At 40.7% G+C, this 17133-nt stretch overlaps 2 protein-coding genes across 2 annotated transcripts; both read left to right on the forward strand.

Annotated features, from left to right (window-relative positions):
• The first annotated feature begins 2491 nt into the window (after positions 1–2491).
• LOC116324342 (ferritin, middle subunit) lies at positions 2492–4642 on the forward strand. Its single transcript, XM_039611526.1, has 4 exons — positions 2492–2815; positions 3668–3814; positions 3981–4106; positions 4213–4642. The coding sequence occupies exons 1-4, from the start codon at positions 2714–2716 to the stop codon at positions 4366–4368; spliced, it is 531 nt and encodes a 176-aa protein (XP_039467460.1). The 5' UTR covers positions 2492–2713; the 3' UTR covers positions 4369–4642.
• Positions 4643–10054: 5412 nt separating this feature from the next.
• Positions 10055–16986, forward strand: LOC120440035. The gene is made up of 8 exons (XM_039611590.1): positions 10055–10088; positions 13529–13823; positions 13995–14143; positions 14231–14531; positions 14661–14806; positions 15020–15266; positions 15995–16173; positions 16279–16986. Exons 1-8 carry the CDS (start codon positions 10055–10057, stop codon positions 16341–16343), a joined length of 1416 nt encoding a protein of 471 aa, XP_039467524.1. The 3' UTR covers positions 16344–16986.
• The last annotated feature ends 147 nt before the right edge of the window (positions 16987–17133 follow it).

Consider the following 17133-nt stretch of genomic DNA (forward strand, 5'->3'; position numbering starts at 1 on the left):
GATGAGACATTCTTTCAGGATACTATCAACTACATACTTCTAAACACAAATGATTACATGCAGCATTCTACCATATGCAAACTTATATTATTAAAAGGTTATGCTGATTACTAAATACAGTACAATTTTCCATTGACACTACACATGCAACACAACAGCTTTATGAATACTCAACAAGAGCAAGTTTCATTTGGCGCTGGTTTGACAACCACATTGGGGCAAATATTAACCAAAACACAGCAAACCTTAACAATCTTATCAAGCAGTGTTGTGTTTATTTCTGCTCTGCCCTGTTCATTGCACACACAATACTTCGTCTGCCCTTTAGCTTCCGTGATGCTGTCTGTCCGATCGCCACTGTCCACATTTGCAGCTGGTACCTCAACCTCCACTTGTCCAACACAACTGCTGTCCACTGCCTCCATGACATGGTGATTTTGTTGTTGGTCTTCTGTCAGATCTTCATTGATCACTTCTGCACGGGGCACACCTTCAGACTCTGCAGCTGCATAACAAAAGCTTGTAAGATAAAATTAGTGCATACACATAAGGTAAATGTACACCAATATTCCAATGACTGGTGTGTGATTCATCTGGAAGTTATGTGCGGATTAGTGTACAATGAGAGCAATTTAGTATGTTTTTAGAGGCCCATGTGCAGTGTTGGTGCCCAGTCTGGATTTGTTACATCCATTTCATATGCTGGTTTGCCTGCAATAATGCTAAATCATAAGCTACTCAGTCGACATGACGTGGTTCTGCAGCATCACACATTAGCATGTTTTATCTCATTATCTATGACCTCAGCGCATTGAAAATAACACTAAAAGCCTTTTAAGAGTGATATGAATTAATTTAGAACTCACCGGAAAGAAAATGCAGAGAGCAAACCAACAAAAAGCTGGGGATTGCACAGAACTTGATCCGCTTGTCTCACCGCCGCAATGCAAGCCTGACGTCTTTGTTTAGTAATATCGGATACATGGGATCCCTCACGTTGCCTCCAGGATGGAAAACGATGAAAAGAGAGCCCATTATCCAGCTTCTTGCCTTCACGCTCATGTGATCTAACGTTGCACCTGACAACACAACACATACGAACCATAGCTGAAGCTGTATCCTGTGTCTGGCCTACTGTCATGGCGGAAGGGGGCGTGGCCCACCTCCCGTGACATCACGTTCCAAAGCCCTATTTGGCAGGTCACGCCCATTTATTTTGTCAGTGCAATTTTTTTGCTGAACACCAGAGGGTGGTATATAGTCATGTATTTAATAACCACATCAAACCGTATTAGCGCAAATTTAGGCTTTTTTAACTCATGATCCCCACTCCAACCTCAACCCTTGTGTACACCCTTCAGCCACTTGCGTACCCCCGAGGGTACGCGTACCCTAGTTTGGGAACCACTGCTTTAAACAATACAGGAAATTCTGGCTTCTTGACAACAAAATAAATTAGGTTTGGCTCAGGACTTTTGCACAATACTGTACGTATCAAACAACTGACTAGATATCGTTCCATTTGCCTGTGCATCAGGAAGTCTACACCTACAAGTATTTGGGGATTAATCGTTACATAATTTACATATTTTCAAGTCAAGTCAAGTCAAGTTGGCTTTATTGTCACTTCAACCATATACAGTTAAAACGAAACAACGTTCCTCCAGAACCAACGTGCTACATGCAACATAAATTTACAACATAAATTAACAGAAAACACTAAACTAGCTAACTAAGAGGCCTAGTTAGCTGGCTAGCAGAGACAAGACAGACTGACCTAACATAAATTACAACATAAATTAACAAAAACTAACTATCTAACTATCTAAGGAAAAACTTGGTAGGTAGTAGCTAGGTAGTGGAGGAGCAGTAAACATTCCTTAGTGTAGCAGCAAAAATTAGGAAGTAAAGAAGTTAGTGCAAAAAATCCAGTAATAATATTGTGCAAAAGAGCATTTACAGGTTGGTGTGTACGATAGTTTGGTGGTGTAGGTCAGTGTGTTTGCGCTTGTGTTGATTAGTCAGTCCAGTCTCAATGCTTTGAGGTAGTTGAGTTAAGCTGAGTGATAGTGTGTGCGCGTGTGTGCGCGTGTGTGTGTTTATCAGTCCAATCCCTTTTTGTTGAGGAGACGGATGGCTTGTGGAAAAAAGCTGTTGCACTGTCTGGATGTGTGTGCCCGAATGCTTTGGTACCTTTTTCCAGATGGCAGGAGTGTGAAGAGTGTGTAAGAGGGGTGTGTCCGATCAGCCACAATGCTTGTTTGCTTGTTTCCTGATGAAATATGAAAATGCTTTGTCATCGCACGTGACTATCTCCCAGCAGGTCACATTAAACATTAAAGTTAATGATGAGCTTTCTAAGAATCAGGAGGAGAAAAAAAAATGCAACCTCATCCTGTGTCACACTTGTTACAGATACCTGTGCTCAGTGATTGGTGGAAACATACGTAATGTCTGGCACGAGCACTTCCGGTGGAGTATAAATACAGGGACCCGCGGGTGTGCCGTTTCACACCAGGGGGGAAATCTTTGAGTTCTTGCTTCAACAGTGTTTGAACGGAACTTCTTGTCTTCGTCCCGCTTTACATTTCAGCTACGCTGCACTTCGGAAGCAAAAATCCTTTTCTACTTGAACACTACAGATAAATTCGACGTAAAGCTTTATTTTTGTACCGTTTTTTGTTAATAAAAAGCACAAGAAACGCCAGCCGAAATGGAGTCCCAAGTGCGTCAGAACTACCACCGCGACTGCGAGGCCGCCATCAACCGGATGGTGAACATGGAGCTGTTTGCCTCTTACACCTACACTTCTATGGTGAGAACACTTCATGTGATACTGATGTATATAATAACCTTAATCTCAAGCTATATTAGCTTAACGCTAGACAAAGAGACCAGGGGAATGGAGTCGGTAGATGTAAAGTCGGGTATGTTGTTACTAAATTCAGTAATGCATGATTTCAGTAGCGGCTTCTTTGTTGACTATCATGGGCAAATAGGCAGGTTGCCAGATACAGAGTATATTTTCACCACAAGTACTGTCACTAAGTAACCAAAAAAAATGCTGCGTCATGCTTACGGTGGCTTTTCAATACACACGCTCGCTTCGCAGGAAACAAATGTAGACTCTGTCCTGCGGAATTTACTGCACATTAAGGCCTTTTTTTAAAGGTTTTCACGATGAAAACAAATCCAGCGTATTCATTCATTTGTGACCTCAGTGGTGTGTGTGGGTTTTTTGTGGGGTGTTTTTGTTTTGCAGAATAATTGTTGCTGTGTACTAATACTAATAACATCTCAGGCTTTATTAGCTTAATGCTAGACAAAGAGACCAGGGGCATGCAGTCGTTAAATTTAAAGTTGGGTATGTTGTTGCTAAATTCAGTAATGCATGATTTCAGTAGCGACTTCTTAGTTGGTGGTTTATCACAGATGGGCAGGTTGGCAGATGCGGAGTGTATTTTCACCCGAAACACATCACTGGAAAAAAAAAATGCTGCGTCATGCTTAGTTTGGCTTTTCTTTAGTCTCTAATTCAGATGTTATCTCGGTCTAAACTGGCTAAACTATTGGTGATGAATCATGTTTGTCTCCATAACTGTTTGTCACGATGCTTTATTTGTAGAATAATTGTTGCTGTGTACTAATAACATGTCTGATTTCTCAGGCCTTCTACTTTGACCGTGATGATGTGGCCCTGCCAGGCTTCTCCCACTTCTTCAAGGAGAACAGCCATGAGGAGAGGGAGCACGCTGACAAGCTGCTGTCCTTCCAGAACAAGAGAGGAGGTCGCATCTTACTCCAGGACATCAAGGTGTGTACAAACTGATCTAGTCCTGCTGTGACATAGCTGTCTCAACACAGAAACTGGGATTAAGTTATGACACTTGTTCTCTTCCTGCTGTTGCATTAGTGTGTAATGTGTATACAGAGCTTAAAACGAGCGTTCAGTCTTTAACAGAATTGTGTGTGTTGTGCAGAAACCAGAGCGTGACGAGTGGGGCAGCGGGCTGGAGGCCATGCAGTGTGCTCTGCAGCTGGAGAAGAATGTCAACCAGGCTCTGCTGGACCTGCACAAGCTGGCTTCTCAGCATAATGACCCTCATGTAAGTGGGAGGAGGAGGGAAGAGTTTGGGGTTAAAGACTGAACTAGTTCATGCTGTGTATGTTTGACAAATCACCAAATGTTAACTGTAATTTGTGTTTTCCCAGCTGTGTGACTTCCTGGAGAGCCACTACCTGGATGAGCAGGTGAAGTCAATCAAGAAGCTGGGTGACCACATCACTAACCTGACCCGCATGGACGCCCACAACAACAAGATGGCAGAGTACCTGTTTGACAAGCACACTCTGGGTGACAAGAGCTAAATGCTGAGACCTAGAAGTGAGCCTGGAGTCAACATGTTAACAACACAGGCTTTGAAGTAAACTCACTTCTGCTCCAGCTGTTTCACTGAGAATGATTTCTGTCCTGATTTCCTGACTTTAAAGCTGGCATCAGTTCTTGTATGTTGTGGTGTTTTTTTTGTGTGCAATGTCACATGGAGAGATGGATGTTATCAGGGTATGGCTCTGCTTCTAAGCTGTCTGACATTTGGAAATGTTTCTGATCTGTTAATCTGAATAAACATTTTGAGCTGGATCTGTCGTCTGTCTGCATCTGTGACTCACGAATCACTTCAGTGACTTCGTGTACAAATAACTGAGTTTAAATCAGAATGTGAGTGTTATTTGGAGTTTTGCCCAGTGAAGTCATGTTAACTGACACTTGTGACAACATTTTGGTACACTTCCACCTCAATGCAGACCTGCAGTTGCATGGTTGAAAGCAAGGAGACTTTATTACTTGTGACTGTGCTTTTACTTAAAAGCTACTGGGTGGATGAATTCTGACAGACACTACAAAAGCAATGAGTGTCTGCAAATGCCTTTTTCTGGTAAGATGAAACCCAGCTGGGACTGACAAGCCATGCTTGCATTGTCCCCTTTGTTAATGGACTTTTGATCTACAGTAAACTTGATCTCATGTAATCTTAAAGCGGTCTGGAAATGAGATCAGATATCTATTGATACAGTAATCACTGATCTTAAGCTCATACTTGAGAATGGAGAGAATTATGAACAACTACCCAGTAAAAATAACCTTGTTATAATAAAATGTTACTGAGAAAAATCAAAGCCACCTGTATAGAAAGTGTATTCATATGATAGTCTGCTTATTTTAGTTAAAATATACTGTGAGAAAACATTTTAATATATTTCAAAGGTTCTTTAAGTAATAGGCCCATACAGAAGTTTAACTGGAACTTTGACCACTAGGGGGCAGTGTTTTACCATTAACTGTTTCAATTGTTTGACAGATGTGAGCTGCAGATATTTATTATCATTTGATGTTTCTTTTTAGCCCTACCCACCTTTTTCAAGGTTTCTGTTGTGGAGAATGTTTTCATATTTATTATTAGAACTAAGAGGAGAGGTCATCTTGTGCCCCCTTATGCAACAACAGCAATGATGGCAAAGAGTCGCACAGCGCCTGTTGCAGCCCCGTAGTTCTTGTGGTGAAGAAAGGTCTATACGGTTCTGACTACTGCAAGATGAATGAAGTGTCACAGTTTGATGCTTACTCCATGTACCAGTTCGATGAGCTGCTGGACCGGTTAGGCACTGATGCTAGATTTAACCAAGGGCTACTTGCACTTGCTAATTACACCCCTCAGTCTGTTTTGTTACCACATTAATTTCACCCTCCCCTGTCTCTTCCTCACTGTCTTGTTGGGACTGCAGTCCCTCCTGTAATTCTCCATCGCTGGTGCTAGGTGCAGGAGCCTCCTGTGATTATGAGAGCTTGTCACTAGTTCTTGCTGGCTGCTGTTGATGGTACAGCAGCAGTCCAGACATCTAACATGTCAGTTAATTTGATTTGATTTCCTATTTTTTTTATATGTTTGCCACACTTGAATGTTTCAGATCATCAAAAAATGTAAATATTGGACAAAGATAACACAAGTAAAAACAAAATGCAGTTGCTAAATGAAGGTGTTTATTATTAAAAGAAAAAAAAAGCCAAACCTACATGGCCCTGTTGAAAAAGTGATTGCCCCCTAAACCTAACAAATGTTGGGGTCACCCTTAGCAGCAACAACGGCAATCAGTTTGCAATAACTGGCAATGCGCCTTTTACAGCGCTGTGGAGGAATTTTGGCCCACTCATCTTTGCAGAATTGTGGTATTTTAACAACAATGGAGGGTTTTTGAGTATGAACAGCCTTTTTAAGGTCATGCTTTAGCATCTCAATCGGATTTAGGTCAGGACTTTGACTAGGTCACTCCAAAGTCTTCATTTTGTTTTTTCAAGCTATTGTTGGTGTTTTGGATCATTGTCCTGCTGCAGAAACCAAATACACTTCAGCTTGATGTCACAGACATATGGCTGTACATTCTCCTGTAGGATCTTTTGGTAGACAGCAGAATTCATGGTTTCATTTACTACAGCAAGTCTTCCAGGTCCTGAAGTGCAAAACAGACCCAGACCATCACATTACCACCATATTTTACTGTTGGCATAATGCTCCTTTTCTGAAATTCTGCATTACTTTTATGCCAGATGTAATGGGACACGCACTGTCCCAAAAGTTCAGCTTTTGTCTCAAGACTTGGGGATCTTCAAAATGTTTTCTGCCAAAAATGAGACGAGCCTTTATGTTCATTTTGCTCAGCAGTGGTTTTTGTCTTAAAACTCTGCCACGCGGGCCATTTTTGTCCAGTCTCTTTCTTCTGGTGGAATCATGAACACTGACCATAACTGAGGCAAATGAGAATTGCAGTTTTTCGGATGGAGGTCATTTTTAGAACGTAACTCCCGCGATAAATGAGGGATCACTATATTTCAATGAGTTAAGCACCAAGGGGTGAAAAAAATTGGCTGATTTCAGTGCTTGTAGGGCTGGTGTGCAATAGAAATACCCAAGAGCTACATCTCAGACTCTACAGACCTCACTTAGCACGTTAAATGTTACAGTTCATGACGGTACAGTTAGGAAAAAGACTGAACAAGTATGGCATGTTTGGAAGGGTTACTGTGAGAAAGACCTCTCTGCACTGAATCATACTTGTTTCAGTCTCTGGCTCTCTTCTACAGCATGTCTTTTATCTTGTCTTCCTTCTCTCACCCCAAGTGGTCGTGGCAGATGGCCGCCCCTCCCTGAGCCTGGTTTTCCCGGAGGTTTCTTCCTGTCCAAAGGGAGTTTTGAGGCGACTGTTGTTGTGATTTGGCGCTATATAACTAAAATTGAATTGAATTGAATTGAATTCCTCTTTCCTCTAAAAGGAACATGACTTCTGGAACAATGTCCTTTGGACAGATGAAAACAAAGTGGAGATGTCTGGCCATAATGCACTGCTAGATTTGGAGAAAACTAAACACAGCATATCAAAACAAACATCTCATACCAACTTTCAAGCACGGGTGATGATTTGGTTTTAGTTTGTGGGTGAAATTATCTGACACCACAGCCCATTGTTAATCAGTGTGGCTTCGGTCATTTTGCAGATGTACTGTTTATAAGGACGGGGAAACCTGCAGGAAGCTTAGGTTGAAGAAGTCACTTGGATGGATGACAGAATGTTTGTTCCACTGAAAACGCAATGTTCACTTGAACAGAATCAACTTTTTAGGATTTCCTTACCTGGATCATTGAGCATGCATTAAGATATTTTAACCAACTTTGGGAAGGACTGCCTAAAGCTAGTATGTGAGCATGAGCAAACATAACATAAGACTGCTGACTACAGGAAGCACAACAAAAATCTTCCAGAAGGCACAGAGCCAGCTGCTCAATGAACAGGTGAGACAAACAAATTTTACCATCGATGTGTTAAATTCAAAAGAGGAGCGGCTCAGATTGAGACTTGCAGTGCGTCTAGATGAGAATACTCTTCAAATGGTGTTTGAATTCATTGAAAAGGCTCATCTAGCACAGCATGAAACATCTAAGACCAGGAAACAAAGCAAGTTTGACTTACTTGTTGACATCAGCAAAACACAGAACGTATTCTCAGCGGCTAGAAGAGACAAAGATGCCACACCAAGGATGTGGATACATGAGTATGTATCTGGCAGACAACTCACTCAAGCACTGAATAACAGTCTTGCAAAATGATTGAACACCGAGACAAATCTCACTAGTGGAAATGATCACAGCCACAGAATCAGCAATTTGAAACAACAACAGTGCAGATGTGGAAGCAGATGTGAAAGTGTTGGCCTATCGCAGCAATGCAAAGTCCCCTGCACTCACATTGCTTAGTAATGACAACAACATCGTCATCCTTATGGCAGACAAGGGTTGGTGGGCAGTTTTGCTAAACCAGAAAGACTATCATGGGAAAATTATGAGTCCGTGAAACGAGACCCAGGAAGTAGTTACAGGAAGATAGATAGATTGTCTGAAACAGGACCATGCTATTAACCGGACCTCATACCACAGGTTATAACCAGGGGAAACTACACCAAGTCGGTATGGTATACTGAAGATACTGAAGACAGGTACAAGGGGTGTACCTGTAAGATCATATTGTTTATTTGATCAACTCGGTCATCTATAACATCTCAAAGTTTCTGGCTTTGATCCTCAACCTGTTGGTAGTCAGCTCTAAACACCACATCCAGAACACCTTGGATTTTTCTGAGAAAGTGAGAGACGTCATTATGGAGGCAAATGGTTTCGTATGATGTAATATCTCTCCTCACTTGTGTTCCAGTCATTGAAGCAGTTGAGGCAGTAAGAGATAACAGGATGACCCCAACCTCAGCAACAGAACCACTCTCAGCATAATCCATCCATCCATTCGCTTCCGCTTATCCTTTCCAGGGTCGCGGGGGGCCCTGGAGCCTATCCCAGCTGTCATAGGGCGAAAGGCGGGGTACCCCGCCTTTCTCAGCATAATATGTAACATAATATATGATAATTATTGTATAATAATTTATCATATTACATCCTTTAAAAAGGTACAATGAACATGATTTACTTTGCTATGGCTATCTGAAGATGCAAGTGTATATACTGCCCCATTCTCTTTAGGTGCTTTCTGGACCCTATATAGCCTATTTCACTCCACAGATCTCTCATTCTCCTCCCAGCCATGCTGTGCAGAAATACTAATTAGCCATCTTTCAGTGGTGCATCTCTAACATGTTGGTCAAAATTCTTTTTTCTGTGGTCAGCAGTCATTCCCTAGGTCCTTGAAACATAATGTACAGTGGGATTTGGTGCTCCTGAATCCACACATGAACATCTCTTGCAATGGGGTCGACGCAAAAGAACATACACTGGCCTGCATAAGAGTGGTACTATAACAATAGCATAGCTGGGGCAGAGATGAATTCTAGTCTCTCTGAACACCGACAGAGTATACAGCAAATTGAGTAGAGTCCTATTAAAACACGTGCACTGGCCATTTCCTGGCTCGATGGTAAATCTTACGAAAGCTGCTGGATGAGGCAGCTTTCAAAGCTCTGGCCCAAGAAGCTTTCGGCAAAGTGTAATGAACAGCCACAATTATATTTGGCTGAGTGGCCTTGTCAACATTAACAAAGTGGAATCCACTCACACCACCACAGCGTAGTACCTGTATTTGTACTTTGATGAATTGTGAATCCTGACTAAAAATCAGTCTAAAATTAGCTAAGAGAGCTGGGTCAAGTAGCTCAATAGTGCTCTGACTCTTTGTCACACTCGTCACAGTTTTGAAAAGACATGTGAGAGTGTTCAAATGCAAAACATTTGCAAAACAAAGAAACTTAAGGGGCTGGCAGTGTGGGGAAACTTACAGAAAGTGCAAATATTCATTTGGGTGTGTCTTCCTTCATGCAAACATTGACGAACACTCATTGAAGTTCCATATGTTCTCCTTTATCAGACTAAATACAGTATGTTATTCGTAGTACTCTGAAGAAAACTACGGAGAAAGTAAGTCATCTACTTGCCAGCTGGTGTATATCAGCAATTAATGTCATTTGTTCAATTTCATAATCGATGTGACATTTCGAGGAGACATGAATGGCATGGATTATATTTGGATCTTCACAGGTAAGATAAATGACCTTTTACTAAATGTATTTTCCTACATAAAGAATCAGTGCCAGATATTTTATTGTTTTAATCTATTTAAAACCCACACCATGAACCACAATTATGAAGAAAAAAAAAATGCATAATCACAAAATTTACTCTTCTTTTACTCATAACCTGCTTTACTCACTTAGAGATGTTGTAGAATATTATCTTCCCTTAATTCTTTCCTCTTTGGGTGCCTATTTTGAAAAATCAAGAACCCGTTCTAATCTCAAGGTCCTGGGTTTGACCAAATGTTTTGTTTTTTGTTTTGGGCTTATATTATGTTTCTTTTGGATTTAAGAGTGTTTTTAGGCTCTAGTATATTTCTTGTTTGTGCCTCTGTTTCCTCTGTTTGAGTCAATGAAAATGTGGGTTTTGCTGGAAAGACAAACAAGAGTGTCTTTCCTGCAATTCTTCAAAAGCTCAAATCACATAATGAGGCATTAACAGTCATGTCATTTCAGAGCCCTGTTTATCGTTGTTCACGTGATATTCTGAAGAACGATCGACACAGGCTTCATTTGGACACGCTCCCTTTCCTCAGCACAGGGCTTCAGTGTCAGACATAATATCCCCTAAAGAGTTGCATGTCACTCTACACTCACACATATGAGCCATCAGCCCGCAACAGTTACAGACACGTTTGTCCAGTGGCTTTGTGGGCTTTGCTGGCAAATAGTTGACTGGAAAAGACGCCTCAGCCATCAGAGTAGATCAGGCACACTTACCGCATTACAGTCCAACCCCAGGTGGAGGGACTTGGAGAAAGTGTAAAGAATTGATGTTGAAATGATAACAAATAGAGCAGAATTAGAGAAGTGCTGGATAATGCTGAAATCTGAATCCCAAATTCAACAAAAAACAGCATCGGGTGAAATATAATCATTCTACAATTGTTATGTGAAGAAGACTTTTTTCATTTTCTTTCTCTTTTTTTGGCACTTTTATAAACAGGTGTGTTGTCATCTTTCACACTGCAAACAAAACTCAACAAATGAGATAAATAATGCAAAGTAATGCAAAATAGTGCAAGTTGTAGAGTTAAGGGTTTTGCAGAATTTGCTTATTTAAATCTGTGTAGACCAAAAATACTAAGCATAATACCAAGTCCACATTGTAAGGCATAAGTATTTTATTATTATAATTATCATTTTTATTATTTTATATTTTGTTTACCTTTTATTATATAAAATACTGATGACATGTTTTTCACGGTAATGTCAGCAGTGATTTCTTTGAGATTGCTGTTTTTTTCCAGTTCAAGAATTAATAAAAATGAATCAAAACTGTTATTTGCTGTGCGATACTCCAAGTTTTGGTATTGATTCAATGCCAAGTAAATAAAAGGCCAGTATTGCAGATACCAATACTGATCATTTTAACCTATTAAAGCAGCTCATGTAGGGGAGAGTAGTATGTCATGATTCATCATTAATATACATATTCAGAACACATTTTAATGACCACTGAATCACTGTGATTTTTACTTTCCACAATAACCATATACCAGCAAAACATATTGTTAAACTTTTCATGTATTTTTTGGAGGCCTAGAATGTGCCTGTCTCTAAAGAACTTTTGTTCAACATCTGTTATTTACACTGATTCTGTTGTGCTAGTATCAATCACATGTCAATACTAGTGTTGGTATCGATACTATAGATATTTGGATCGATCCTCCCACCTCTACTGTTTATACAGTCTTTAAAAGGGAGAAAAACTGAAGCTCTTGAAATGCTTTATGTTAACAGGTCTTTTCTTCTTGATGGAATCTGGTGCACCAACAGGTACAATCCTACTCCAACACCCCTTGCCACCACCCTCGACTCCCAGGGCAATCTATTAATTTGACTAATTACTACTGTTTTTTTCTTAATAAGGTCATCTCCTCCAAAACCTGGCACTGAATCAGAATGCTGTACAGTCCTCAAACAATGACAGCCTGGGTTTTGCTGACAAGGCAGTTGATGGCAACAGAGACTCGAGCTATCAAAGAGGGTCCTGCGCACTTACCACATTACAATCTGATCCCTGGTGGAGGGTAGACCTGGAAAAAGTGTACACAATCGGCGCTGTACTAATTACCAGTGCAGAGAAACTAGAAAACGGGCTAGATGGTGCTGAAATTTGGATTGGAAAGTCAACAGAGATCAATGACCATGAAAGCATGAGGTGAAAACAATTCATAAAGCGCCAAATAATTAAATCATTATGTGAAGATTTAGTTCCTTCACTTTCTTTCTCTGTTTTTTGGGCTCTTGTATACACAGGTGTGCTGTGATCTCTCACTTTCCCAGTGGACAGACATCTTACTTTCCCTGCAGGTCTTTTGAGGGACAATATGTCACTGTGTTTCTCCCTGGAAGCAAGAAGATCCTAAGTCTCTGTGAGGTTGAAGTGTACTATGGTAATCACACTTCAGTCTGATGCTGATTGTTACGTCCCTCTGCAGCCCCTCATCTCCTCAATGTGTTAGCTGGTGCTAATTGGCCACACCTAGTCAGGTGTTGATCAAGGCCTACCTGAGGCAGGCTTTCAAAAAGCCTCACTAGCTGTGCCTGGGGGGTACCAGCCATATTAGCAAACCTGCTATGCATTTTAGGATTAAAACCTCTTGTCACCTACAATCTGGTATTCCTCCCCTTATTTATGTTGCGACTTTTGAGCAGGGTCGTAACACTGATACAAACGTCTGGTATTTCATAGACTCTCTGGTCTTTATTGTTAAAATCAGTGTTACGCAAACATCCATGAGTTTGGGACAAAAGCAAAAAAATTGATCAGGGCTTTATTTCAGGGTGTTTCTTATTATTAAATTAAACACACACACACACACACACACACACACACACACACACACACACACACACACACACACACACACACACACACACACACACACACACACACACACACCATGCTTTGCATGTCTGGATCTGAACTAGGTTCCAAGTACAGCTTCAACATGCAACAAGAAGAATTGATAGTGAGACAAAACATTTTTTTGAGTGTGCAGTTTACAAAAATAGATAACAGTTCCAGACAGCAGATTTCCTTTGTACATCCAGCTTCACCACTTGGAGAAACGTTCCCACTCTCACACTTGCATCAAGCATGCTGCAATGAATTTTTGAAGTGATCAACAATAACAGTGGAGCTACTCATTACTGAGTTCAGTCTGTTTCAGTTTAAGTGTTGTTTTCAAGATATTGCATGCTTTTTGCCATTTTTTTTCAAGTGGTCTTAAACTTTTGATCAGGACTACATATACATTTCCAGTGATTATTTGTCTTATGGATGTATATGGGAGAGTCTTTTGAGTCAGAAAATGTTATGAAAATTAAGTGTGACCTTTAAAATCATTGCACAGTGCACCTTCTGCAGAAAACGACTTTTCCTGGTTTTCTTTCAAGGATACCCATTACCCAATTTAGCACTTAAAGGAGAAGCTACTCAGTCATCTACGCTCTCTTTTGCTGCTGCATCCAAAGCCATTGACGGTAGACGGAGCTCGTTCTATACCAATGGGTTCTGCAGCCACACTGCAGAAGACGAAACTGACCCCTGGTGGAGGGTAGACCTGCAGCACAGCTTTACAATCACTAGTGTAAAAGTCACCAACAGAGGAGATTGCTGTGCTGAAAGACTGGATGGAGCTGAGATCCGAATAGGGAACTCACTGGAGAACAATGGAAACAATAATCCCAAGTAATGATGAGAATTCAATTTTCATTATGAAATGAATTTAAGAGATACATGCTATCCAACTTTGGGAAAATCCATACAAATTCCAACATGTTCATTTTGGCTCTTAAACTTGAAGAGAACAGGAAGCCCACAATATTAACATAATATTGTGCGCATATATTCGTCTGTCAGGTGTGCTTCCATCTCCCACATAAAAGCGGGTAAAACCTACACATACCAGTGTGATGGAGGCAGCATGGAGGGTCGCTTTGTGAACCTGTTTCTTCCTGGACAGAAGAAAACTCTCACCCTGTGTGAAGTGGAGGTGTATGCTGCCCGAGGTAGAGCTTTTAGTGACTGAAGCTGAGCTACTGAAACACACCTGCCTGATAATGACTCATATCTGTTTGTTCTTTTCAATACTTTAGTGGAACCGCTTCCAAATGTGGCCTTAAACAAAGAAACAGTACAGTCATCGACTTGGTCTGGGACAGAATACTGGGCCTCAAAAGCTGTCGATGGATGCAGAAATGGAGATGTGCCACAAGGATGCTGTACCCACACTTCACCAACAGAGGACTCTCCCTGGTGGCGCATAGACTTGTTGGGTCTCCATAAGGTCACTGCTGTCACCATCATCAACAGAGGCAGTAGTACAGCTTACAGGCTTATTGGGGCGCAGATCTTGATTGGAAACTCACTGGATCAAAATGGAATTAAAAACTCCATGTAGGACATGATTTCTCCATAAATATTTATGATTTTATTTTTCTTATTTAAATAGCAGCACATTATTGTTTAGCCAAAACATTTTCTTTTGTAGATAAAATAAGTTTGATGTTTGTGTAAATCTATCAGGTGTGGCACTGTCAAATCATTAGGGAGTTCCCCAACATACACATTCCAGTGTAATGAAATGGAAGGTCGCTACATCACTGTGTTCATACCAGGACCTGAGAAAATACTGACAATGTGTGAAGTGGAGGTGTTTGCTTCGCTCTATGGTATGGCCGTGGTGTGTTTGTTTTCTAGCACCATATGTTGTGGTTGCATGTGCTTGTTGATGCTTTCTATATTGTCTCTATATTGCTTTCCACCTCTCAGTATTCATGTTTTAATTTGGAGCTGAAAGCAACCTTACAATTTAGCCTGTTAAAACAAAATGAAAACAACCAAACATGGTTGGAACAAACGGAACCAAGATTCTTTCTTTTCAGCCCCCAAAGCTGTCACTCCTTCACTGACTCCTCCACCATCTCCTCCCACTGTGAGCGTGCTGCTGGGCAAAAGGAACGTGACGGTTGTGGGAAAGAGGCTCTGCTGGTCTGATGCTCTGATGTACTGTCGACATTATCACTGGGACCTGCTCAGCCTTTACAGCCAACAGGAGCAAGACGAGTTGGAGCAGCTGCTGGGCAGCCTTCCCTTCACCCTCACAGACTACATCTGGCTGGGACTGCGCAGGTACTGTGCTTATCATGTAAATGCTCTTAACACCTCAATGAATGAACAGGACATAATATTCAATTCAATTCAATTCAATTTTATTTATATAGCGCCAAATCACAACAAAAGTCGCCTCAAGGCGCTTTATATTGTACAGTAGATCGCACAATAATAAATACAGAGAAAAACCCAACAATCATATGACCCCCTATGAGCAAGCACTTTGCCGACAGTGGGAAGGAAAAACTCCCTTTTAACAGGAAGAAACCTCCGGCAGAACCAGGCTCAGGGAGGGGCGGGGCCATCTGCTGCGACCGGTTGGGGTGAAAGAAGGAATGAGATGTTGTTCATGTCCAGTTGCAATACAATGTAAAAAGAAATCTATCCAATGATTAGAAAGGTGAAATGACCACAAAGAGACAGAAGAAGAAGTAACAATGCAAACAATGTACACAATGACTCAAACTGACTAGGAAAGGTTTAAAAGAAGATAGAGAACACATAAAGTTACTAACAGAGCACCACTTATCTAACCGAGGGTCACAGGAGTGCATTTAGTTCATAATAACCCTGAACTTTGTAAGAGGAAGAAAATGGATGAATGGTTGGAAGGAGTTTTAGTTTTTTTGCCCTATTTAACATCATAAAGATAAATCTGGATCATATAATTGTGGAAAAAAGAGAAAAAGCTTTTAAACATCCATAGATAACATAAACAGCAGCATTTTGTTCACTCTGTCCAACAGGTCACTAAGAGGAAATGACTGGTTCTGGATGTCTGGACATTCCATGAATTTCTTCCATTGGCCACAAAATTCGGTCCCTTACTATTATTCGAACACCTGTGGCGGCATGGGCAGCAGAGAGGACTTCCAGTGGAAGGACATCCACTGTGGGGAACAACTCAACTTCATTTGCCAATTAGGTTGGGCTTATACCACTGTAATCCATTCTGCGATTTATTGTACACTTGTGATTCCTCACAGTATTGTGTTTCTGGGGATTAATTACTCTACTCTCCGTTCATTAGGTGCTGGGGACGACATGCAAAGAGTGTATTTCTACAGCACCAAGAAAGACAGAACCCTAGTGTAAAGGCCAACAACATATTGGAAATGCAAATTGCAATGTGTATAAGGGGGCTCATCTCACCTTACAGGAGGCAACCTTTCTGCAAACAGCTGCAGTCTGACTTGGACTGACTGCAGTCACTCTAAGAGAGATTAGTGAAGGTTTCAAATAATTGCTGTCCAATTTATAAATGCAGACTAACTACTACTACGATTCCATCATTTTGAATGAGGCTTTATCAGTGAGCACAACTCAACTTCAGGTTATATTCCTTTGTTACCAGGTTACTGAGTGCAAATGTAAAAGTAAAAACTATGAATTTCTGTTAAATGGGTTTTTCTCTCTATATAGACAGATTGGTGATTAACAATGTATTACTGTTAGTTGCTGTATTATCAGAAACATATTGCATGTAATTACCCGCTGGACCCCATTCATCTCCTCCTAGATGAGTTGACCAATCATGATGAAACTTTGCATAGACATTGTCTAGGGCACTGTCAGTGCCAACATCTAATTGCTATATACAAATGTTTTACCCACAATTGTATGTATTTGTCAGATTAGAGTGTTTGTTGCAATATAATGTATCATAGCATCATCACTACAGTGATTGTATGTTTGTATGTTTCCTCTCTGCTAGTTTAAATAATAAAGTGTCACTGTGTTAATGAGCCTTTATGAGCCATTTGATTTTAATTTGATTACAAAAGTAGCTTCAAAGGTGTTTCTGTATTATATGAATGATCTTAGCAATGAAATGCAGATTACCGCTGAAAAAACAGAACTAAACTAGGTGATTAGTTAGTAGCTG

This window comes from Oreochromis aureus, linkage group 4 (assembly GCF_013358895.1).
Source record: "Oreochromis aureus strain Israel breed Guangdong linkage group 4, ZZ_aureus, whole genome shotgun sequence".
NCBI classification, from domain to species: Eukaryota; Metazoa; Chordata; class Actinopteri; order Cichliformes; family Cichlidae; genus Oreochromis; species Oreochromis aureus.

Bases quoted from the DNA above. Each gene is read 5' to 3' on its own strand.
- LOC116324342 (XM_039611526.1), top strand. From the start codon at position 2,714: ATGGAGTCCCAAGTGCGTCAGAACTACCACCGCGACTGCGAGGCCGCC. The intron at 2,816-3,667 runs GTGAGAACACTT...CTGATTTCTCAG, and splicing joins CTTACACCTACACTTCTATG to GCCTTCTACTTTGACCGTGA. The intron at 3,815-3,980 runs GTGTGTACAAAC...TGTGTTGTGCAG, and splicing joins TCTTACTCCAGGACATCAAG to AAACCAGAGCGTGACGAGTG.
- LOC120440035 (XM_039611590.1), top strand. From the start codon at position 10,055: ATGAATGGCATGGATTATATTTGGATCTTCACAG. The intron at 14,144-14,230 runs GTAGAGCTTTTA...TCAATACTTTAG, and splicing joins GGAGGTGTATGCTGCCCGAG to TGGAACCGCTTCCAAATGTG. The intron at 16,174-16,278 runs GTTGGGCTTATA...TCCGTTCATTAG, and splicing joins CAACTTCATTTGCCAATTAG to GTGCTGGGGACGACATGCAA.